Source organism: Dasypus novemcinctus, chromosome 26 (assembly GCF_030445035.2).
Source record: "Dasypus novemcinctus isolate mDasNov1 chromosome 26, mDasNov1.1.hap2, whole genome shotgun sequence".
NCBI classification, from domain to species: Eukaryota; Metazoa; Chordata; class Mammalia; order Cingulata; family Dasypodidae; genus Dasypus; species Dasypus novemcinctus.
The window spans coordinates 6,558,228-6,584,056 of NC_080698.1; the positions used below are offsets into that span (position 1 = coordinate 6,558,228).

Sequence of the window (25,829 nt, forward strand, 5' to 3'; positions counted from 1 at the left end):
CAGAGGAGGGAGACGAAGGTTCATTACGGCTTCAGGATCAGCTGCTAGAGTGAGGGCTGCAGCTTGCCCTGCTGACTTTTCTTTTTTTTATTCACTCTTAAAAGGAATTGTGACCAGCCACAACCTTGAGGAATCAGAAACAGGAGACAGAGTGGACTTAATGCCTTTTTGAGGCATTAGTGATTTATGGACTTTTATTTATGTTTATACATATTATAATAAACTGTTGCATTGCCAAGTGCCAGTACGATGCCCAATTTTCAATGATTGATCCAAAATTACCCAAGAAGAAGAAGAAATGGAAATACAATTAAAACCTCTTGAAAATGTAGTTACTGTAAGTACATATTAGTAAATAAATTTCAACCAAAGATTCAGTTCTGAGGATTGATGATTTTTATATGTAATATGCCTTTTTAAAAGTATTCTTATTTAGCATGTAACTTAAAAGAATATTCTGGAGAAACAGAAAGATTACATTTATTCTGAGTCCAGATGCTTTCCAAACCATCTATGGGGCCTGATTTTCCATCAGTAATGCAGACTCACGGTGAGTTGTGCTGCAAAAAATGGCCCAACCTCCTCTGATAAACGCAGCATTTAGGTAAAGAAATCAAAGAAGTTAACTGAATCCTCTCTTCACTGTTGTTAATTTTCATTTTAACTGGTAAAAATGGTGCCTATAATAGATGGTATTTACATTTTCAAAGAATTCATACATTTTTTGATGATCAAATAGAGAAAATGAATTAGATTTTATTTTTAGAAATAAAAACAAGGTTTATTTGTAGAAATTGTCTTTAATAACACTATTTTAACCCTGGGGAATGTACAAGCATAAACACTGTTAGCTTCTTTAACATTTATTAAAAAGGTATATATCCTTTCTAGGAGTGCAAGAGGATATGACTCTTCTTCCCACTCCAAAAATCTCCTTTCCTGTAAAGAAGTCTCACAATTCAAAGTAAGACTCTGGAGCACTCAGCAGAGAGGCGTTTCGGGATGACCAGCCAGAACCAGTGGGGTTTCTCTCTTCACCATTAGGAAAGGAAAATAGGAGTTCTTTGGTGGGGGTGAAGTAACAGCAAAGTCTAAATATTAGAAAAATAAAGGGAAGGAATATAACAAAATGCTTCAAAATACATGCCTGAGGTGATAACTGCTTAAAATTTCATGTTGTGGCAGTTTCCAGAAGAAACTTTCTCAGTTTTTAATCATCAGGTTCATATCTGGAAAGAGAGAGAAATTAAGATGTCATGATACTTTTTATTTTTTTATTCTTGGTGCCCAATGAGTTTACTTGAATCATCTCCAGTGACAAGCTAGTGAAGCTGTATTTTCCAGTTGTCTCCCAATCTGCTATTGGTAGAAGTCAGATACACTCGAGGCATTACAGTGACTCAGAGGGGACTCCTGCATGGGCTGGAAGGATGGGCTGGAGACTGTGACGATACCTTCAGGTTCTAAGTCTCTAAAGGAAACCCACCACAGCTTAGGAGAGTTGAAACTCAGGAACTATTTAAATTGTCAGATGGACACAAACAACTGATATGGCCATGTGAGTAAAGCATTAGCCAACCTCCTTCTCTAAGGATGAATCTGATGTTGGATTCACTTTCAGTTCTTTTCCCCTGTGGGTGGGCTGACTGGTGGCCCCCCAAAAGTCATGCCCTGAATCCAATGGCAGGTGTCTCTTAGAGGCAGAGGAGAAGGCAGTGTGAGAAGGGACAGGGTCTGAATGACCCAGCCACAACCACGACGCTGAGGCAGCAGGAGCTGGGAGGCATGAGGGGTCCTCGGAGCCCTCCCGGCACCTGGGCTCCGGACATCAGGCTCCAGGACTGTAAGGGAAGACAGTCCACTGTTCTAAGCCACCAAGTCTGTGGTCATTTGCTACGGCAGCCACAGGAATCTAACATACCCTGGGACACTGAGCAGTGGAAAACATCTGAGTTACCAGGCAGCATCACGGAGGGCAAAATGACCCTGACTGGTAGAAGACAGCCGGCTCGTACAACACTGAATGAGACAGCACAGCGGCTCGGGCCTTCCCTCGGTGCAGTGAGACCTGTAACTGCACGTGTCCTAACTGGGCTGTGGCCGCTGCACGAGACATGAGGCCTAGGTGGGGCATGGACTTCCAAACCAGGCTGGCTGAGGCGCTCGCCTGCCTGAGCTCATCTTCCCACACTGGAGCTGTCCCTTGAAGCACAACATGAGGAGCTCATTTGGATGTGGTTAAAAGGGGACATTTAAGTGGTATACATGTTACTAGAATAGGGGAAAGTGGATGTGGCTCAACTGATAGAACATCCGCCTACCATATAGGAGGTCCAGGGTTCAAACCCAGGGCCTCCGGGCCTGTGCGGTGAGCTGGCCCACGTGCAGTGCTGCCACACATAAGGAGTGCCATGCCACACAGGGGTACCCATGTAGGGGAGGCCCACGCACAGAGCGCGCCCTGCAAGGAGAGCCGCCCCACGCAAAAGAGGCACAGCCCACCCAGGAGTGTCATCGCATACACGGAGAGCTGGGCAGTAAGATGACACAACAAAAGAGATTCAGATTCCTGGTGCCGCCAAGAATACAAGCAGACACAGAAGAATACACAGTGAATGGACACAGAGAGCAGATGGGGGGAGGGGGTGCAGAGAAGGGGAGAGAAATAAATAAATCTAAAACACAAAAACCAAAAAACCTATAGTCCTAGACAACATAAACAGTGAAACCTAATGTAAACTACTGATTATAGTTAACAGTACAATTATAATAATATGCTTTAAAAACCTGTAACAGGGAAGCAGATTGGGCTCAACTGAGAAAACGTCCGCCTACCACATGGGAGGTCCGCGGTTCAAACCCCGGGCCTCCTTGACCCGTGTGGAGCTGGCCCACGTGCAGTGCTGATGCACGCAAGGAGTGCTGTGCCACGCAGGGGTGTCCCCGCATAGGGAGCCCCACGCTCAAGGAGTGCAACCTGCAAGGAGAGCCGCCTTGAATGAAAAAAAGCGCAGCCTGCCCAGGAGTGGTGCTGCATACACAGAGAGCTGACGCAGCAAGATGACGCAACAAAAAATGAGCACAGATTTCCACAGAAGAACACACAGTGAATGGACACCGAGAGCAGACAACTGGGGGAGGGGGTGGGGGGCGGGAGGAGAGAAATAAATTTTTTAAAAATTAATAAAAATAAATAAAAATCTTAAAAAAAACAACAACCTGTAACAAATGTACCACAGTAATGCAAGGTGTTAATAATGGGGGCGGGGGGGGGAGGCTTGTGTACTTTCTGAATGATTTTTCTGTAAACCTACAACTTCTCTAGTAATATATATATATATAGAAATAAAAACATAAAGTATTTTTCAAAGATAGCCTATTTCTTGGACTGCTGAGAGGACACCCCAGAAAAGAAACACCCAGTGCCGCCCTGCCAGCTTGCTGTGCCTCCCGTCCTCCGTCGTGCCGAGGGAGCAGCCTCCTGGAGGCTGAACCCACAGAGAAGCCACAGGGTACTACAGGCCGGGGCACGCCAAAGCTCCTGCGCGTTCCTCAAACGAGCTTTTGGACTCAGTGACAGGCCCTCCCTCCACTGACCTGGCTTCTATGGACACAAGCTTAGTTTAATGGAGAACAAAATCAACCAGTGGAGAGGTGCATCCGAGAGCTGGGAGACGTACTTTGCCAGTCGTTTCCTTAGGTCTTTGATTTGGTCATTCTTCTTGGTAAGAATCTCTTTCATGTTACGGTAAGCTGCGGTTTGCTGGAATTTCTTCTCTAATTCCTGCTTAGTGAAAAATGTCAGTCCATTACCAAGGATGGTTAAGGTAAGAAATAATAACAAATCTAATGAAAATGCTTATTTCTTGCTCTAATTGCACTAGATTTATAATCATTTTTAAAAATTCAGACCATCTAATCTTTAAAAATACATTCTTTCAAATAGTAAGAAAAAAATAACATTTTTTCTAAATACAATATTAACAAATAAACATGCTATACCTTAGGGATTGGAAGTATTAAATGAATCTGAAATATTTGAATATTTCAAATAGTAAACTAGTTTTTAGGTAAAATAAACATGATCTATTTTCCAATCCCAAGCTAGTGCTGGTAGTTTAGGAGCAGGGATTTGAATTTAGTGAAATTCCAGCGCCCATATTCTTAAAAGGCAAGAGGAGTCTAATCCCTCAAGAGAAGAACCTGGCTCTCTTCTACATAACATATAAATTATGACAAAGGGAGACGTTCCTGAAAACCCAACTTCTGCCCGGCCCCACGAAGCAGCAGCAGGAAGGAAACCAGGAGTGCAGGGTGGGGGGTGGAGCTGCTGTGGGCGAGCATTGCACGGTACCCCAGAAGGGAGAAGAGACTGCTCGTATCACAGATATTTCCACGCCAAGGACAGAAGAATCACAGTGCCCAGAGATGAGAAATCTTTAGAACATATATTGGCTAATACCTTGAGAAAAAATAACCTGAATCTGCAATAGTCTAATGTTTGTTTCCCTCAGTTATACTTGTCCCTCAAAACCGCATTTATCAGATAACTGGACAAGAACACAATCTCCTGACCTTTTCAGCCAGGCTCAGCTGCTCCTGCACCCTGAGGAGGTCATGCTTGGCCGTTGCTAGATTCTCCTCCAGGGACTTCTGGTTTTCTGTCTTGTCATTTAGTGTCTTCTGAAACTCACTCTTCAAAGCAGCAACTGTATTTTCCAAGTCACTTAAGTCTTCGGCCTTTATAAAATCCTATGAAAAATAAAGATGCACTGGGAAGCAGATGTGGCTCAAGCGGTTGGGTGCCCACATACCACATGGGAGGTCCTGGGTTACCAGTGCCTCCCAAAGAAGATGAGCAAGACAGTGAGCTGACGCAATGGCCTGGCGCAGCAAGATGATGCAACAAAATGACACAACAAGATGATGCCAAGAGATGACAGAATGAGGAAACCCAACAAGCAGGGAGTGGATATGGCTCAAGTGATAGGGCACCTCCCTCCCATGAGGCGGGCCCTGGTGCCTCCTAAAAAAGAAAAAAAGATGAGCAGACAGAGAGCACACAACCAACAGACATCAAGTGTAAACAACGAGAGGGGGGGCAGAAATAAATTTTTTTTTTTAAAAAAAGGATGACTCAGGTTTTTAAAAAACGCATCGCTTCATGTCAACATGTGTTAGAATACTGATTTGGCACACAGGAGATGAAAACAAATTGGGCCATGTGCTGGGCATGTGTACTGGGCCCCCGCCAGGCCAGGCAAGCACTGACTCCTCTGGGGTGATTACCTCACCCTGTCCATCTCAGCGCATGGGGTCTTGCACCCAGCAGACACCCAATGGGTAACTGAATTCCAAATATATACAATGATTTATGAACTGCTGAAATTCCAGTCAAAGAGCAGAGGGAGTGAAATGAGATCCTAAATGTGTGTTCTAGAGTTGGCATGGAAAATAGGTTTCATTTTATAAAATCAAATTGAAAAAAATCCGGGTGAAGAATTTTACTTTTTTTTTTTAAAGAGTTTTTTTTGTTTTTGTTTTTAGGAGGTACCAGGGATCGAACCTGGGACCTCGTGTATGAGAAGCAGATGCTCAACCACTTGAGCTACAACTCCAGAAGAATTCTGAATGAAAGCAGATGGAAAAATTAATAAAATCAATACAATTTACATTAAAAACTTAAAGTTTGTCAGTTGGAAATTATTTTCTGAATCCCAAAATGAGTGAAGATTGTTTGTGTGCTAATCCATTCCTGTGGATGTGAGTCCCTTTCAGCCGGGCGACGTCCGTGAGGCATGACTCAGGGTGAGCCTCTGCCCTCTTGCTGGGAGACACAGCGACAGACACAGGAAAGGAAGGTGCCACACTGATCCTGCCATGTGAGAGAAAAACTCAACTCCAGTTTTGCCCACGGCTGAGCTGCAAGGAGAGAAGCCCCCAGAGGCTCAAAGAGCTGAGGCCAAGGGAGAGACAAGTGACATGCCTGAGAGCTTGCAGCTGAACGCGGAAGAACGGGCAGCAGCCGAGACAGAGGCGGCCTGGGACGAGACAAGCCCTGCGCCGGGCCGGGCCGCCCTCTTGCTTGGCGGCCATCTTGCTTCACCACGTAGCGGCTGACTGGTGAGAAAGCACCTCTTATGGTGCCTTAATTTGGACATTTCATGGCCTTGGAAACGTGAGCTTTTACCCCACATAAATCCCCTTTATAAAAGCCAACCCATTTCTGGTACTTTGCCTTGGCAGCCCTGTGGCAAACTAAAATAGTATGTTATAGTCATTACTCAATACAGTAAAACTCAAATACAAATCCAAATAACTGAAACTTCTCCTTTCTTCTATTCCTTTTAATCCCATTGCAATTGGAATGTCAAGGTGAAATATTTAAGACCACCTTAATGCCAGTCAGCGCCAGTGCTGTCCCAGGACCCGTGAGGCACGCCAGCTGTGCCTCTGCCCCGTCCCTGCGGGGCGGACAGGCCTTGGGGGGCGGGGAGAGAAGGGCATCAGCTCTTGCCTGGCCTTTCCTGGGCACGGATGTCCCAGGGCAGGACAACAGTGACATCTGTCTGGTGCGTGGCAGGGGTGGCACCTAATGAACAGCAACTAAGACAACTTCAGTTGAGAAATTTATTCTATTTAGAAAATGTGAAAAAATACTTAAACTTTTTTACCTTCTGATCTCCTTGATCAAGCTGTAAATCTCGCAGTGCTCTTTCTAGGTTTGCTTTCTCATCCAATGCATTTGTAGCCTATCAACAAATTTAAACAAAACACATTCAGTACTTAATCGGTGGGTAACTCTTTCAATAATTTTATTAAAATTTCTCAGTTACCTGTATTTCTACAGTCTTTAGCCTTGACTTCAACTTCTCATTCTCTTCCTGAAGTCTTAAAATTTCCTTAGTGAGTAAATTGTTTTGTTATTTTAACCAAAACATTTTTAATGCTTGAAACCATTACTTGATTGCTTTTATAAATTACATAAAAGCTCAAAAACCCACATGCCCTGGTTATTGGTAATATCCCAGCTTCCCCGAGCCCACCAGCCTCAACGCCTGTGAGTTGCCTTTGGTACTAAGACTCCCAGTTCCTTCTCTGTTCTCAGCTTTTCTTCAGCTCCTGTGCCCCGTCTCCCCCCAGCTGACCCCAGGACTTGAGTCCATCCTCGGCCTGCACTGTGCACTGCTGGCTTCTCCCAGACACAACCTTCACCATCGCAGCAGCCAGCCCCAGCCCCCAGATGGTTCTGACCGAGCCTGGGCCAAATGCCCGGCCCTCAGGCAGCTCAGTCATGACCGTCACCTGCCAGGGCCGTCTTCTCTCTCTCTGTGCCCAACATTCACACAATCCCGTCAGAAAGCACGGACTGCTCCCAGCCTTCTTTCAGCCTCTGATCCCTGCCCTTTCTGTTCTTCTGCCTGGCGTGCCCCTTCTCTCCCCTCTGACGATTTAATCTGCCTTCATACTTCAAGGTCCATCTCAGGCCCCACCTACCCAAGAGCCTGTCCTTACTACTCTTGTCCGCACAGAGCCATGTCTTCTGTGCTGCCCTGTGACACGGGGCATCTTTGTTTCAGGAATATTAGTTCTACTTTCCCAATGAAACTGTAAGTTTTTGAGGGCAAGGGACTAGGTATTACACTGCATCTTATTTCTAATAATACCTAGAATAATGTGGAGAATACAAGAGGTACTAAAATACTTATTTGTATATTGATAATTTTTACAAACCTCTTAATAAAAAAACCTTGTTATCACAGATCATAAACTTCAAATGCTCACCAACAAACACTGCCCAAAATCCCATGCTCTTTACTTTACCATGGTAAGATGCACCCAAGAGCTGCTTCAGCCTCTCTGGAAGGTCCCCTTTGGGCACAATGTGTGCCACTGTGTAAAACTAGTGCAATGGACTAGTTGCCCTCAGTTGGACTAAAGACTGAACCAACCTCCTTCCATGTCTGTTTTTCTACCCTAGAGGTGTGCAAGCAACGAGAGGAGAGAGGGCGAGGGCTTGCCGTGTTTCCACGTGACAAGGGCGTTACCTGGTTTAGAAGTTCTGCTGTTCCGCCTTCGTTAAGTGGAGCGAGTTTTGGCTTTATGATATCTATGACAGGCTAAAACAACACAAGAAACCAAACTGAAGCCACCACAGAGTAGAGCATTAATATCATCAGACACCTGCACTTTCTAAGGGCACTTTCCGAGTGGAAGACACCGTATAAATATATACACTGGGATGTCAGCTCTGCGAGCAGAGGCACGTTCGTGGGTTCAGGTCCCGGGGCCGAGGGCAGCCCCTGGCCACACAAGTTAGAGATAAATATGAGACCAATCCTTTCCACACACACTTTAGAATATTCGTGCACGGCCAGGGAGGGGAGAAGGAAGGAAGGAGGGAGGGAAGGAGCTCAGAGCCAACCTGAATAGAGAGGCAGGGACAGAGATTTGAACCTGGGGAATGCAAACAGATTTCTGCCTGAATCTCAGACTCCATGAAAAAACGTACATGAAACTCTGTAAGATTGGTGAGAGTTTAGAAAACTACACAGGTAAAGTATATCTTGGCACAAATATTCTGGCAGTTTAGCAATACAGATGGAAAGCAAAAGACTCTATGCCTGTGACCTAGAATTAGCCATATGCCCCAAAAGAATGACTGGAAAGTTGCCGTGCGTGTGGATGTACATGGATTCATCTCGGCACTGTTCCTACTTGGACCAACAGGGAATAATTACGGTGCAGCCATATAATGGAATGTTGAGTGCCAACTGCAACTGAGGAGAACGATTAGAGAGAGAGGAAGCAGGTAACTACTAGGATTGTGGCTGCTCGGCAGACCAGGCCAAGGAGCCGCAGCTGCCTCCCCCGCTGCTCAAGGTCACACAGCCAGGGAGTGGCGTGGCGGAGTCATGATGGGCCCGGGTTTGGCCAATGCTTCTGCGCTGAATCATCGAGGGGAGTTTTCTGTGGCTGGGAGTCCAAAGGGGCTGCAGGGATTGGGGGTGCAGAGAAGAGTGGGGAGGTGGGTGTCACGAGAGACAAAAATAGGCTTTCGGTTACTTCCAAAACTTTTTTTCTTTTGCCTGAAAATCTGAGGGGCAGTTTTTGAATTCTTCTCTCAAGTCAGAGGCTTTTCTTTGAGCGTTTTCACTTTGACTTCTGAAAGCTCTGAGTGGCTTAAGGCTTTTCCACATTGGACGTTACTATATGGACTTAAATGACCAAAACTTACCTTTTTATTTGAAGATGTAAATTCTGCTTTTTCAAATTCTGCAACTTGTTCTAATAATTCTCTTGAAGATAAAAGCAAATATGAAAAATATTCATTTAAAAATATTTATATCACATACAAAAAGAATAAAATCATGGGTAGCAACCTATTCCTTGGCAGAGAGAACAGCCCAAGACGATACAATTTGACATCAAAAATGACCGTTAAAAATGATTGAGAATCCAAACCACATACTCAAATTTGAATCCTCCACAGCACCTAGTATTTTGTACCAACTGGGTGTACAATATATATATTGCTATAGTTAACCAATTCTTTTTTTTTTTTTAAGATTTATTTATTTATTTAATCCCCCCCTCCCCCGGTTGTCTGTTTTCTGTGTCTATTTGCTGCGTCTTGTTTCTTTGTCCGCTTCTGTTGTCGTCAGCGGCACGGGAAGTGTGGGCGGCGCCATGCCTGGGCAGGCTGCACTTTCTTTCGCGCTGGGCGGCTCTCCTTAGGGGCGCACTCCTTGAGCGTGGGGCTCCCCTACGCGGGGGACACCCCTGCGTGGCAGGGCACTCCTTGCGCGCATCAGCACTGCGCATGGGCCAGCTCCACACGGGTCAAGGAGGCCCGGGGTTTGAACCGCGGACCTCCCATGTGGTAGACGGACGCCCTAACCACTGGGCCAAGTCCGTTTCCCCCAATTCTATTTTTAAGGTACTCTAGATTGCTCTATTGCATAGTACCCATTGTTGGCTAGTAAATGATTAAGAAATACAAAGTGATTTTTATACAGTAGCCTCAGAAAAATGGGATTAAGCCATAATATTTACTGAAATAGTCCCAAGACAGATTATTTCCTTTTACTTGCAAAGGTAAAAGAGAGCTATCTGTACAAACACCTACAGAGTGAATGGCAGTAATCACTCTTCTCAATCCTTATTTCCAGTTCTGTCTGGGCTTTTTTGGTTTTGGTTTTGTTTTGACACAGGTCAACGTTTCAAAGGCTCTCTCCAGTTAGGCCTGAGACCCTCAAGTCCGGGGGCTTTCCTGCCCAGCGCACAGACCCTGCCTGTGCTTAGAGGCCAGGGCACGAGTTCCAGGGCTTGGCTCTCCTGATTTCTGGGATGCCTTTTCTTAGGAGGAGTTTCAACTTCACCGATTTTACCATGTTTGCTTTAACTTAATATTGTTCAGATTCAAAAACACAAGTTTCTATGTAAAGGTAATGATACGTGTAAATTTAAGTGTAAGCAACCAATCCAATGTCCACAGAGAAAATGTGGCACTGGTGTGGGAAGGGTGGCCATGGTGGCTGCTGGGTGCGGGGAATGGGAGGAAGAGATGAGATGGGGAGGTGTTTTCGGGACTTGGAGTTGTCCTGGGTGGTGCTTCAGGGACAACTACGGGACACTGTAGATCCCCCCAGGGCCCACTGGATGGAACGTGGGAGAGTGTGGGCTATGATGTGGACTATTGACTATGGGGTGCAGCGATGCCCAGAGATGTACTTACCAGGTGCAATGGATGTGTCATGATGATGGGAGAGAGTGTTGCTGTGGGGGAAGTGGGGGGTGGGGGCGGTGGGGTTGAATGGGACTTCATATTTTTTTAATGTAATATTTTTTAAAAAATGAAGAAAAAAAAAACAAAAAAATAAAATAAAATAATATTAAAAAAAAATTTAAGTGCAAGTATTTAGAAATAAACTACTGAAACTAATGGTTGAATTGATGTCACTTAATTTTGAATTCATTTCTCAGCTGTTTCCTAAGCTGTTTTTCTTAGTTGACCTAGCTCTAGCGAATGGTGGTACTGCTGAACAAGCTAACAAAGGTGCTGTAAAGACCATGTAAAGTTAGCCTGAAAAGCAATTTCATCAGCCTCAAAGGCCCTTGCAGGAAAGGAGGAGTAATGGAAACAGAATTTTAAAGAGAACCAGGAGGGCCCTAAGAGGTTACGCCGTGGCTGGATGCATTTTTCTGCCACCCTACCCAACTTTTCTCACCCAGGAAGTTTACGGATTGTGCTTGCGCTTCTGCTGCCGAAAATGAAGGTACAAATGTGATACCTGTTTTCCAGTTCAGAAATGTCTGTCTGCAGCTTGAGGTACCACTTCTCGGCCTGTGAAAACAGCTGCCGCAGCAGCAGCACGTTGGTGTGGGCGGTGTTGATGAGCTCCGACTCCACCTCGCCGCGGACCACGGCCTGCAGCCCGCTCAGGACCTCCCAGACCTCGTCCACAGTGAAGGTCTCCTCCACCAGCCTGCACGCGGCAAACGCCAGGAGCCGAGCACAAGGAAACGCAGAAAGCCACACTCGCATCAGCCCGGGGAGGAAAGGCGTAACACGCAAAATCTCTGGGGACTTCCTTCTTTATCAATAAGACTGAAAATAACTTAAGGTCAATTAATTTTTGATGTCTACTCAAACGATTAGATTGTGGCTAGTTCTTCCATGTGCACACCCTTTAATACAATGCACTCTCAGAAACATTCCCCAAACCATCACCTACTTTTATTTAACAGTTTTTAGTTCTCAATGTTCGGGTTTTTTTTCACTTCAATCTCCACTAACATTAATCTCATCACATTTAATAATTGGCACAGTTTCTTCTTTTCTTTTTATTGTTTCTCTAGTGTTTCATAATTGTAACTGTCTATAGTATGAAAGAAAATCAATGGCAATTATAAATTGCTTCTCTTAGGATTCTTCCAGAAAAGAAAAAGACAACTAACTTATCTTAGTTCAAGCTCCACTGACCACTCTCCAAAAATGAGTATCATCAAAAACTCCACTCTCACGCAGAGTGTGTGTGGGATGGAGGGAACTTCACAGCCGTGTTCCTCCAGCCTCACTTACGGACAGGAACGCGGGCTCAGAGGACGGAGGTGATTTGCCCGAGGCACCGCTGTGGGTGACCCCAGCCCACAGTTGTCTCCCGCAACCTCAGCAACATGCTGAGCCGCCAAGTGTTCGGGGAAGCACTGTGCATGGCCCGACTGTCAGCAACGCAGCCAGTCCCCTCCTCTCTGGCACCCACCCTTCCAAGGCTGGAGCCCTCCTCATCCTCAGACCCCCAGCTGATGAAGAACCACGGTCAAAAGGCACCATGACAGCACATTCAGTCACACCAAAGTCTTATCAAAGCAGATATGAGAGCAGCACACACGCAAGTGATTCACTGTTTGAGTTACGGTCCTTCAATGTTTCACCGAGACAGAATTTAACCACTCTAAATAAACCCAAATTCTATGCTTCCTTTGATGAAAATATTTATTAAATAGATTAAGAATCTTCCCGTGTTATTGAACAGAACATACCAAACCTGCTTAAACCTTTTTTTTTAATGACTAAAGGTCATTATTATAAATAGCAATTAAGGTTCTCTGATACATAAAGTGACTAACAAAGTACTTTCATCTGCCGGGGGTCAGGAAACCAGATTACCAGATCAGATTAAAGAGCTGACTAGATAACAATCTAAGGCCAATGGCCTCCCCTACAGAGCAAAGGTCATAGATTTATGACATGAGGCCTTCTCACTTATGTCTTACTTGCCAAAGTCTGATCCCAAGTAATCAGTCTCTTTTTTTTATTACTATTCAGCCCTTTTTTTTGGTTCACCTATTTATCCTCCAAATCAAATATAAATTTTTAAAAATTATATTTGATTTTAATTATCTTTAATTATTGGTCAAGTCAGACTAATTATCATCTCTTACTACACATGAAGTAACAATTTCATTACTAGCCAGCAAGCCTTTCATGGTTTCCTGCTGTTTTTTCCTCTCCTAATTCTTCAATATGAACTGTATATGTATTTTTTTTTTTGCTAATTGTCATGTCTTATGGCTCTAATCTTTCTGTTAATAACGGAAGTAAAATTCTGGATCTGTTAATCCACAAATACTTTGTAACTTCCAGAACTTTGCAATCCCATAATTATCATTCACATCATCATCTAATAATAGATTCATTGTCCCACCCACAATCCAGTTTCTTGCGTTTCACAGACTATGAGGCTTGGTGGTACAGCTCTCAGTGAATACTTAATTGGGATCTTCCCAAAACGGTTTGTTGTGGCCTCCGCCACAGTATCCCCCGGGCTGGCTAATGGAAGGACCGGTGTTCCTACTGGGTCTCCTTGAGTTCTCTGATACCTGCTCTCCTTGAGGTCCTGGAAACAGGAATCTACAGTTTTGAGTCTCAAGCCTCTTTTTGAGCGAGCAAAACGCATATAATTAATAACTTCATTTTGATGATGGTCATTTAGGCCCAACTCTGCCTGAAAAAGAGAGAAGTAATTTAACTGTTAGTCTTGATGATGTGATAAAAGCAGCAACAATGAAAATATATAGAATGTCCATCCTTCGCCCTGCCTGCCTACTCTGATGCCATCCTTCCAGAATGCTCTTCTTTTTTAACACAAGCATTTAAAGCTATGAATTTCCTTCTCAGTACTGTCTTCCCTGCATTCCATAAGTTTTGGTATGTTGTATTTTCATTTTCATTCACCTCAAGATACTTGCTAATTTTACTTCTGATTTCTTTTTTAATGTATTTGGTTAAATAAACACTGGTTGTTTAAGAATATGTTCTTTAATTTCTACATATTTGTGAATTTTCCCTCTCCCTCTGTTAATGATTCCTAGCTTCATTCCATTGTTGCTGGAGAAACACTTAGTATGATTTCAGTATTTTTGAATTTATTGAGATTTATTTTGTGGCCCAACATACTGTCTATCCTGGAGAATGATCCATGTGCATTTGATAAAAATCTGTATTCTGTTTTCGTTGGTACAGTGTTCTCTCTATATGTCTGTTAGGTCTAGTTGGTTTAGTGTATCATTCAAGTCCTCTACTTCCTTACTGATCTTCTGACTAGATGCTCAATCCATTATTGAGAGTCAAGTGTTAAAGTCTCCTACTATTAACTAGAATCATCAAGTTATTCCTTCAAATCTGTCAGTATTTGCTTCATATATTTTTGGGGCTCTGCTGTTAGGTGTATATATATTTATAATTGTTATATCTTCCTGTTGAATTATCCACTTAATCAGTATGTAATGGCCATCTTTGTCCCTTGTAACTGTTTTTGACTTAAAGTCTATTTTATCTGATATTAATAAAGCCAGCCCAGCTCTTTTGTTTACTACTTGCATAGTACATTTTTCCTATCCTTTTACCCTCAACCTACTTGTATCTTTGACCTTAAGGTGAGTCTCTTGCAGACAACATATAGTTGGGTCATGCTTTTTATACATTCTGTCATCTCTGCTTTTGACTGGAGAATTTAATCTATTTATATTTAAAGTCACTACTGATAACACAGGTCTTTTTTTCCTGCCACTTTGCCTTTTTTAACTCTCATGCCTCTTTTGTTATTCACTCTTGTTAAAGCCTGCTTTTAGATTTATTTCCTTTCTTGTGTTGTACCATATTGAGTGCCTTCTCCTTTTTACCTGGATATATTTTTCATCTGTTTTACTTGTGGTTACCATAGGGTTAAAATTTAATAACCTAAATATGTAACAATTACATGTGGTTTGATATCAAATTAACTTCAATAGCATGAGCATATACTTTTTATATACCTATTTTTTCATATTTGTTAACCACTTATATCTTTGTACAGATCTAAAAACCTAGATTTATCATTACTTTTTTTTAAAGATTTTTATTTTTTTCCCTCCCTCGCCCCTGCCCTGCTGTCCTTGCTGTCTGTTTGTTCTCTGTGTGATCTTCTGTATCTATTTCTCTTTTTTTGTCTTCTCTCCTCATCTTTCTCCTCTAGGACCCACAGGGGTTCGATCCTGGGGAACTCCGATGTGGAGAGAGTTTCCTTGTCAACTGCGTCACCTCAGTTCCTGGTCTCTGCTGGACCTCACCTTGACTCTCCCCTTCGTCTCTCTTCTGTTGCATCATCATCTTGCTGCATGACCCACCTGTGTGGGCACTGGCTCACAGCACGGGCACTGGCCACCATGCGGACACTTACATGGGCACTTGGCTCACCACGTAGGCATTCGCGTGGGCACTTGGCTCACCGCATGGGTACTGGCTTACTGTGCAGACATGCTTTCTCCTCTTCTCCTTCACCAGGAGGCCCTAGGGGTTGAACCTGGGTCCTCCCACATGGTAGGCAGAGGCCTTATCACTTGAGCCACATCTACTTCCCTATCATTACTTTTTATGCATTTGCATTTTAGCACCTACAGGAAGAGGTGGAGTTAAATACTGAAGACAATACAATAATCCTGGAATTTATAATTACCCAAATGGTTACCTTTAGCACAGGTCTTTATTTCTTTTTGCTGCTTTGAATCACTGTCTAGTGTCCTTTTGTTTCAGTCTGAAGAACTCCCTTTAGCATTGCCTGTAGGGTAGGCCTAATGGTGATGTACTCCTTCAGCCTTTGTTTATCTGGATATGCCTTACTCTCGCTCTCATTTTCAAAGTGTCTTACTGAATATAAAATTCTTGGCTGGCAATTGTTTTCCTTCAGCACTTCAAGTATTTCAACCCACTGCCTTCTTGCCTCTATAGTTTCTGATAAAAAATAGGTGCTCTATCTTATTGGACTCCCTTGTATACAATATGTCACTATTCTCTCACAGCTTTCAGAACTCTCTCCTTGTCCTTTGCAGCTGATAGCGTAATCATTATGACAGGGTATGTTTTTCTTCTTGTTTATCCTGTTTGTGTTTTCTGAGCATCCTGGATGTGCATATTCATATCTTTTCTTAAGTTTGGAAAGTTCTTTGCCATTATTTCTTTGACTATTCTTTCTGCCCTTTTCTCTCTTTCTTCTCCTTCTGGGACTCCCACAATGAGTATATTTGTGTGCTTGATGGTGTCTTAGGCTATTTTCACTTTCAATATTTCTTTTTTCTTTCTGCTCCTCAGAAAAAGGAGACACCCATTTCAAGTGTCTCATCTTAAAGTTCACGGATTTTTTTTTCTTTTGCCAGGTCCAATCTGCCCTTGAAAACCTCCTTGGCACTTTTCATTTATTATTGTGGTCTTCAACTCCAGTAATTCTGTTTGGTTCCTTTTAAAATTTTCTATCTCTTTATTTAGACTCCCATATTGATCATTCATTATTTTCCTGATATCATGTAATGTAGTTCCTTTCTCTGTACTTTCCTTCATCTCCTGAAGCCCTTTTTTTTTTCTTAAGCATTTTAAAGATTATTTTTTTAAAGGCTTTGTTCAGTATGTCTATATTTCTCATCTCATTGGTGTTTTCTGTATTTTTATCCTGTTCTTTTGGATGGGTCATCGTTTCCTGTTTCTTTGTCTTGTGCTCTTTTGTTGCACATTGTACATTTTAATATTTAAAATGTTAACTCTGGGATTTACTCCCTGGTATGTCTGTTTCCTGGCTTTGTCACCAGCTGGTGATAAGACAGATTTTCTTGAGCTTCTGCCCTCTATCAGGAAGGTTGGCCCACGGTGAACACACTGTGCAAAGCTTTCCCTGTTTTACTGGGCCCCTGTCTTATCCTGGACTCTGCAATTCAAGATGTTGAAGTTTAATAATTTAAGAATAACCCAAGACATCATGATGCTCTCTAACGTTTACTCATTCCCTTAGGCTTATGTTCCACAACTATCTAAGGTATTTTTCCCAATATAAAGCAACACACTTGTGGTATATAACTCTATCTTACTTGATTAATCTGGTAATTAGGATTTTGTTTTAGGACTAGAATATATGAGTGGGAAGAAGGAAGAATTTTCTTAGGTTTTGGTTTATAACTGGTTATTAAACAACTCCTTGAACTAAAGTTGAACATTGAAAATAATAGTAGGAATGATAATAACAATGATGATAAGGGCTAAAATTCATTCAGAGCCTACAATGTGCCAGGCATATCTCATTTAACCCTCATCACAATCCTATGGAGTAAAGGAAGGAGTTCCGGGAAGATGGCGTCAGAAAAGACACGCAGGGCTCAAGTCTCTCACAAAAACAATGAAGAAAGGGCCAAAAGCTGTCCAAGGGATGTGGTTTGGGGGTCAGGAGACCAGATCAGTGCTGCACAAGCCCCAGGAGGGTTAGGGACAGAGAGACAAAAGAACCCAAAACAACAACCATGTACTACTAAATCCTTGCAGCTGCTGGGAAGGGCACCCATCCCCACCGGCATTTAGCCTGGATAAAACTCCCAGCCCACTGCAGCTGACTAAGAGGGAAACAGACGTCTTCCTCTCTGGCAAGTTGGAGGGTGTGGCACAGAGTTTTCTCTTCAGAGAATTTGGCCAGCAAAGCCCACTTTGAATCTTGGCTCCGTTCAGACAAAAAACACCTCTGTGGAAAGGTTTGCCAGTGAGTGCCATCTACTGGGTTACTGGGAAAGTGCAAGGAAAAAAACTGCTTTTAGGTTTCTCTTAGCCTGAGCTCCTGGGAGAAAATCTCTGCCCCATCAGAGAGTCCCTGTCCTGACTTTGACAACTTAAGCTGGGCCATTTTAAAGACTCAGAATAAGCTGAATCAAAGATGAGCCATGAAAAAAAAAAACACCACTAGGCAAAAAGGAGAAATTGATCATCAGAGTAAAGTCACTGGCATATTCAGATGCCTAGATATTCTAGACATTCAGTCAAAAATTACAAACCATACTAGGAAACAGGAAGAGATGGTCCGGCCAAAGGAACAAACCAAATATTCTGATGAGATATAAGATTTAAGACAACTAATCAATGATAATCACACATATCTCCTTACTCAATTGAAAGAACTGAAAGAAAATATGACTAAAGGATATTAAGAAGACAGTGGGTGAGTATAAAGAACAATTTGAAAGTCTACAAAGAAAACTAAGTGCTTACGGGAATAAAAGACACAGAGGATGAGATAAAAAATACATTGGAGGCACACAACAGCTGATTTGAATTGATGGAGGATGGAATTAGTGATACCAAGGACAGAACATCTTAATTTGAAAAGGCAGGAGAACAGAAAGACAAAAGAATTGAAATTAATGGAACGGGGAGCCAGGGAATTGAATGACAATGTGAAATGCACAAACATACAAGTTATCAGTGTCCCAGAGGAGAAATGAATGGAAAAGGGGCAGAAAGAATATCTGAGGAAATAATGACCAAAAACTTCCTAAGCCTTATGAAAAATATAAATATCAATATCCAAGAAGGACAACATACCCCAAACAGAATAAATGTGAATAAACCCACTCCAAAACACCTACTATTCAGGATGACAAATATCAGTGATAAAGAGAGGATTGTGAAAGCAAGAGAGAAGCAAAGTATCATATAAAAGGGAAGCTCAATAAAATTAAGTGCCAACCTCTTATCAGAAACCATAGAAGTGAGAAGCCTGTGGTATGATGTATTTAAGGTACTGAAATAGAAAAACTGCCAACCATGAATTCTGTGTCTGGCAAAACTGTCCTTCAAAAGTGAGGGTGCATTTTGAGTCTTCACAAACAAAAACTTGTGGAGTACGTTACCAAAAGACCAGATTTACAAGAGATACTAAAGTGAGTGCTGCAGCCTGAAAGGAAAAGACAAGGGCAAGAGACTTGGAGAAGTGTGTAGCAATGAAGATTATCAGGAAGGATAAATTAAAGGGTAAAAAGACTGACAATAGGGAGATATGATAACAAAAAGCCAAAGGATAAAATGGATGAAATAAGTAATGCCTTTATAGTAATAACATTTAATATTAATGGTTTGATCTCCTTAATCAGGACAGAGACTGTCAGAATAGGTTAAAAAATATGAGCCATCTGTATGGTGTCTACACAAGACTCACCTTAGACATAAGGACACAACTAGGTTGAAAGAGAAAGGTTAGAATAAAATATTCCACACAAATAGTAACCAAAAAGGATCTGGAGTAGTGATACTGATATCAGACAAAATAGATTTTATATGCAAAACTATTATAAGGGATGAAGAAAGTCATTAAATATTAATAAAAAAGGCAATTCATCAAGAAAAAATAACTGCAATAAATATTTATGCACCTAACTGGGGTACCCCAAGATACATGAGGCACACACTGGCAAAACTGATGGGAGAAACAGATGTCTCTACAATAATAGTTGGAGAAGTTAACACACCACTCTCAGATGGATAGAACATCTGAATAGAGGACTGTGGGAAACAAAGGCATGTTGTTTCCATGGAAGCAAGTTACTTCCTTGACCACCGAGTCATGCTGTCTCCATAGCTATATGTGCAGGTCATAAATCTAGCAAGGAGATGTGTACATTCAGGTGGAACGAGGACTAGGTAGAACGGGGCAACCTGGGCAACAAGATTTATGGGTATGCTTTCTCAACAATATAATAGAACATTGAAATTTTACACTTTGAATTATAATCGCAGATTTTGATCCATTGTGTTACACAGGTTGAGGTAATGGGAATAGTTAGCTAGGATAGTTGCTGGTTCTCACGATTGCTTGGAGTATATAAAGAAACCCCTGAGATTAATAAACTTGTCTGATGAGCTTGAGGCTTCAATGCTCTCAGATCCCCTGATACCAATCTCTCTGTCTTTCATTCCCGATACCCTTCGGGTCCGTGACTCCGACAGAGGATAAATAAAGAAACAAAGAACTTGAATAATATGATAAATGAACTATACCTAACAGGCATTTATAGAGCATTACACCCCCAAACAATAGGATACACATTCTTTTCAAGTGCTCATGGATCCTTCTCCGGGACAGACCACATGTTGGGGCACAAGACAGGTCTCAATAAATTTAAAAAGACTGAAATTATACAAAACACTTTCTCTGATCTTAACAGAATGGAGTTGGAAATCAATAATGGACAGGAAAAAGGGAAAATTCATAAATATATGGAGATTAAACAACATACTCTTAAATATTCAGTGGGTCAAAGAAGAAATTGCAAGAGAATTTAGTAAATACCTTGGGATGAAAGAAACCAAGAATACAATATACCAAAACCTATAGGATACTGCAAAGGCAGTGCTAAGAGAGAAATTTATAGCTCTCAATGCTTACATTTAAAAAGAAGGAAGAGCTAAAATTGAAGACCTAACTGTACACCTGAAGGAACTAGAAAAAGAACAGCAAACTAATCCCAAACCAAGCCAAAGGAGAGAAATAATGAAGATTGAAAAAATATAATATTAGTGCCACTTTATAGATGAAGAAACTTGTCCCAAACTATTGAAATGGTTAAGTGGTTGAGCACTAGATTTGAATGAGGCAATCGAACTCTAGAGCCCACATTCTACCTTGCTGTTTCTCAATACTTTTTGGGTTATGGCAGAATGTAAATAAATAAATAAAAGAACATGTACATGGCATAGTTATATAAGCAGCTGAGTCATAAATAACAATAAGATTTCCACTAGGCATTTAAAAAACAAACAAACTGAAATCTACTATATATGAGACATGGTTATTTCTTATCATCAGCATGGCTAGCCACAATTTGGAAATAGTTCAAAACAATGTTAGAACTTGAGAAAAATAAACTACAAATTCTCAATCATTCCTTACTGTCTACATCTTTAAGTGTACACCCTCAAAAACCCCAAAACTTTCTCTAACTCTGTTCCACAGGATTCTGCTATATGAATACTTAACTTTAGCTAGACTAGTTTATCAGTCCTGAAACATGACTTAAAATTTCTTGCCTCACTACTTTCACTCATGTTACTCTGATTCTTGTCTAAAAATGTCTTTCCATTCCTATTCAAGAATCTGAATCCTACCCAGTGGTGTGCTGGTAAATATTTAACAACTGGTTCTTGAAGGGGATTGGAGGGAGGGAAGGTGTGATGGTTAGGCTAATGTGTCATCTTAGCCAGGTAATTGTGCCCAGTTGTTTGGTCAAGCAAGCACTGGGCTAACTGTAATACAAGAACATTTATGGACTTTAGTCACCAGTGAGTTTACTGCATAGATGGCTGATTACATCTACAGTCAACCAGGGAGATTGCAATGTCAGCAATGACGGACATTTAAGTGATTACAGCATTCAGAGAGAACTTCTCAGCTCATCTTTGGACAACCAACATCTCCTGGGAGCTCATCAATATACCTTCATTGGAGCCCCTGGTTTGCAGCCTGCTTGTGGAATCTGGACTTGTGCATACCAATGGTCTCATGAGAGAATTTTATAAATCTCATACTATTTACAGATCTCTCCTGTTGGTTCTGTTTTCATAGAGAACCCTAACTATTACACACCTAATCTGAAGTGACCCCTTCAAAAGAGCCTATTATAATGGGTTCACACCCACAGGAATGGATTAAGTTTGAGAACTTGTTCTTCTGGGGTACATACAGCTTCAAACTACCTCAGCATATATCTGATAAGCGTTTAATATCCAGAAAATATAAAGAACATTTACAATACAATGACCAAAAAACACCCCAATTTAAAAATGGGCCAACAAGTTGACTAGACATTTCTCTAAAGAATATATACAAATGACCAATAAGCACACGAAACCCTGTTCAACATCATTAGCTATTAGGGAAATGCAAACAAAAAACACAATGAGGCACCACTTCACACCCAAAAGCAAGGCTATACTTTAATTTTAAAAATGAAAATAATACCTTTTGGACAGTGTGACAGTTTGATATTACTTATGAATTCCAAAAAGGAGATACTGATTATGTTTGTAAACTGGTCTGTTCCTCTGGGTGTGATACCCCTTCATTGTATTATATTCAGCTGAGATGCCTTTGATTACACTGTTAAGATTAGGGCTTCGATTCAACCACATCATTTGGGCATGCAGGGTTAAGTCCCTCCCCTCCTTGGTAGGTTATATAAATGGAAGCTCAATCAAGAACACATGGAAGTAGGTACACAGAGAAGGAGATATGTGAGGAAAGAGAGAAGGCTCTGCTAGAGATGGCAGAGGCCTGGGAAAGAGAGATGAGCCCGATAGTCTACAGGTGACCCTGTGGAGAGAGTAGAGCAGCTGAGCCTGGAAAGAAACAAGCCCCAGGGAGAGAGAGAAGCCTTATGCCAGCCTACAGCTGAGATGGAAGCTGGGACCCCAGACCCTTAAGAAGAAGAAGACAGGCTGAACCCTCATAGACATCACCCACCATCTTGCTTCAGCACGTGGCAAAGACTGTGGACGAGCAAGTACCTCTTATAGTACCTTGAGTTGGACTCTTTAGGGCCTTGCAAGTGTAAGCTTTTGATGTGGAGCTGGGGAAGTACAGACATGAAGGAGGACACAAGTGAGTTTTGATCCTGGGGCCCAGGAAGTAAACACGCAGGAGAGGCAGATATGTGACGAAGGAGAGAAGGCCCTGGGAAAAGAGACAGAGCCATTTGACTGATAGTCTACAGCTGACCTTGTGGAGAGTAGCAAGCCTGAGCTTGTGAGGAGAGAGACAAAGCCTAGAGAGCCTGATGACCTACAGCTGATATTGGAAGAAGCTGGGAAGAGGATGCCTTAAGAGGAAGAAGGCTGAATGTTGGCAGCCATCTTGCTCCAGCACAAGGCAAGAGACTTTGGTGAGGGAAGTAACTTGTGCTTTATGGTCTGGGAGATGTAAACTTCTACCCCAAATAAATACCCTTTATAAAAACCAACAGATTTCTGGTACTTTGCATCAGTACCTCTTTGGCTGACTAATACAGCAGAGTAGGTAGACAATGCATATCTGTTAATTATTTTTTCTGCCAAAGAGAATTAAGACTGTTATAGGACCAAGAAGAAAAGATAAATCAAACTGAGAAGGATCAACTCTAGGTCAACGGACAGAAAAGTTACTCCAACCTGAATGGAAGCAAGGGAAGGGAGCAGAAATGGACAGGTGCGTTCAGTAGGAAAAATAACATCAGACCAGGAAATGGCGATTCACAAACCTCTGCTTTCCCACATATGCACAAATGCACACTCTACGTACATGGGTCAAATCATTAAAGAGGAAAAGGAATAGGCTGATGTGTGGTATAAATAGACAAGGCACTGAATTAAAAGCTAGTTTTAAGTCTAGCTCCACAACTATCTGTGTGATTGTTACTGAGTCAGTGTTAACCTCACCGACCAGTTTACATATGTTAAATGAGAGAGGTACATATGACCAGCTCTAAAAGTTTAGAAACAATGGGAGGTGTCTAAGGGGGATATCAGATTTTTAAAAAAGAATTCATTGCAAAAATACTCTATTAAAATAATAAAGTAATAAAAGAGCTGAAAACATAAAGAAAACCTACCAGAACATTTCCAAGCAAGGGTCTTGAAATCATGCCTAGAAGTGATTCCTGTTCCTGACCATGCCCACCAATCCACATACAATTTAACTAAGAGAAGGACAGAGATGAAACTATAATAATAAAAGTGAACATAACATACTAAATTCTATCATATATACTTAGTGCCTAATATATTTGTGACTATATATATTTATAAATAAAATTTGCCATTTTAACTGTATACTTCAGTGAAGTGCTTAATATTTTAACGTGTAGTATGCTATTTGTTTTATATGCATTATCTCATTTCTCATGTTAACAACCTTAGTATAATTATCTGAGGTTTACTATTGAACAGCTGGAAAGCCACGGTTGTTAACCAAATGGATAGAAAGGAATGACAGGAGCAGATGTACATTTTTTTTGTGACAGCACCATTATTTTTTCAACTTGTTCTTGTGATATTTTAGGAGAATCAAGAGCATGAGTCAGACAGGCAAGAAGGGCAGGGAATGGTCTGTTTTGCTCCCAGCTGTACCCTGAGCTCTGAGAGTGCTTGGAACATAGTGTGGGCGCAGTAGGTACTCTGGTTGCTTACGAGAGATTCTGGTAGCTCATCTAAGCGGTGCTCCAAAGCTTGGTATTCATCTCTTTTTCTGAATACTTCTATGGTTACTATTTAAGTTGGCCTGCTACATCCCCTGGAGGCATTAGTGGGGAATGCTTTAGCATAGAGGAAAACTTGGTCTTTTTTGAACGGGTTAAGGCAAAGGAAACGTAAACGATGTTTCCTCAGCTATAAAAGGAGGGACTTGGAGTCAAAGTCGCTCCCAAATCTGAATATTAACTTCACTCACGTTCTCCCTCCTCCGCTCATAAACATGGGGTTTAAGTCGCCAAAGGGGTGTGCGCGCGCGGAAAATTAGAGGATCCTGGAATAGAATGTGAACCCGCCCAGCGCCTTCTGGTGACAGCAGTTCCCCCGGATTCTCGTCACCCGCTCGCTCCCTGCGAAGTGCAACCCAGCACGGACACCCCCAGGCAGGAGCGGCGAACCTAGGGGCAGGCCGAAGCAAGGCTGCTGGGAGAGGGCTTCCGCCGGGATTATCCCTAAGGGGTTCGGCCGAGGTTCACTGACCCGGGGGCCCAGCGCGGCCTCCCCTCCTCAGGCAGGCCCAGGAGCGCGCCTCGCGGCCCCGCCGCAGGCCACGCCATCGCCGCGGGCCCACCCGTGCGGCGCTTCCGTGGCGGCCGCAGTCCTCTCCTCCGCGCGGCGGAGCCCCGGCGAGCCGGCTACTCACCATGGCGGCGGGCGGCGGGCGAGAAGAGTGGGAGAGGTCGGCGAGCCCGGGACCGCCGAGAGTGGCCGCGCCGCGGAAGACGCGCGGGGAGGGCCGCCTGTTTGTAAGCCTCGCGTTGCTAGGGGGAACGGAGGCACGTGGTCTTGGTGTTCTGCGTTCTCATTGGTCTTCGAGATCACGGACAGGAAGTGCAACGTGACAGGCAGACAGCCGCATGCGCATTCTCTGCCAGAGCCGGGAAGTCCCGCCTTTTCGCGCCACGCTAGCTTGGAGAGCGGGCCGCCGTTGTCACGGGTAACGGGAGGGGAGGTGTGGCCGGGGGCCTGGCCTGAGCTCCCCCTAAGGGCCTGTTCCCAAGCTGTTCGCAGCCTGGCTTCCGCCAGGGCCGTGGCCTCGAGGGCTGATTTCAGACCTTTTCACCTCAGGAGACGCAGGGCGCGCCCCCGACGCCCTCCCTGGTTGCCGAGTCTGGCCGATGTCCGTAGCGCTGCCGATTTCTGGACAGAAGCCTGAGCCTTGAACGACCCTCCCTTCACGTCCCAACCTGTCCGCGCCCAGCATTTTTTCTTTTATATTCCTGTTAGCAAGATCTGTAAATTAGCACCTTTCCCGTAAAAATGCAAATGGAGTTAATTTTTCTAAAAAAAAACAGTGGTTTTCACACTTAGGCCCAGAATCGCCAGGGAAGCTCTTTGAACAAATAGCTTTCCTGGCCTCCTAAGAATTTCCGACTCATGAAGTCTAACGTGGTGTCCTTGGAACCTGCAATTTTTTACGGACCCTCCCGGAGTGGTCACGGGCCCTTCTTTAAGAAGCAACACTAGAAGAGGCAAAGGTGTAAGGATGAGATAGATTATTGCAAATATCAGGGGCTTGAGGCTGGATAGATGAAGGCTATTGAGTGGGCATTTCAGCAGGCTTAGGCAGAAACAGGAACCAGACTCAGTCCTTGGGGAAGGCATGAATAAGCTAAAAAGTTGGGCTCACTGCTGTAGTCACTGAAATAAGGAGCGCAGTGCGGGAAGCTAATAGTTTTCTGAGAGAATCTAGGAACTTTAAAATAGAGGAAAGGAAATTTGACATTAGCACTGAATCATGAAAAGATAAGATCATGCTTTA

The 25,829-nt window shown here is 42.9% G+C and overlaps 1 protein-coding gene across 2 annotated transcripts; it reads right to left on the reverse strand.

Moving 5' to 3' along the window:
• Positions 1-152: 152 nt before the first annotated feature.
• LZTFL1 (leucine zipper transcription factor like 1) lies at positions 153-24,837 on the reverse strand. 2 transcript variants are annotated; one of them, XM_023587277.3, is made up of 11 exons: positions 24,711-24,828; positions 23,431-23,517; positions 13,387-13,511; positions 11,295-11,489; positions 9,239-9,299; positions 8,049-8,120; positions 6,837-6,902; positions 6,675-6,752; positions 4,576-4,752; positions 3,681-3,784; positions 153-1,229 (listed from the first exon to the last, which is right to left on the reverse strand). In XM_023587277.3, the coding sequence occupies exons 1-11, from the start codon at positions 24,711-24,713 to the stop codon at positions 1,211-1,213; spliced, it is 987 nt and encodes a 328-aa protein (XP_023443045.1). In that variant the 5' UTR covers positions 24,714-24,828; the 3' UTR covers positions 153-1,210. The 2 variants fall into 2 exon arrangements, with proteins under 2 accessions (XP_023443045.1, XP_004453216.1); XM_004453159.5 differs by lacking the exon at positions 23,431-23,517 and having other exon boundaries at positions 24,711-24,837.
• Positions 24,838-25,829: the final 992 nt, after the last annotated feature.

Excerpts from the sequence above, each read along its gene's own strand:
- LZTFL1 (XM_023587277.3), bottom strand. Across the intron at positions 13,512-23,430 it reads CCTTGCTTGGAAATGTTCTG|GCAGAGTTGGGCCTAAATGA; the intron begins GTAGGTTTTCTT and ends TCTCTTTTTCAG. Across the intron at positions 11,490-13,386 it reads CAGGACCTCAAGGAGAGCAG|GCTGGTGGAGGAGACCTTCA; the intron begins GTATCAGAGAAC and ends TGCCGCGTGCAG.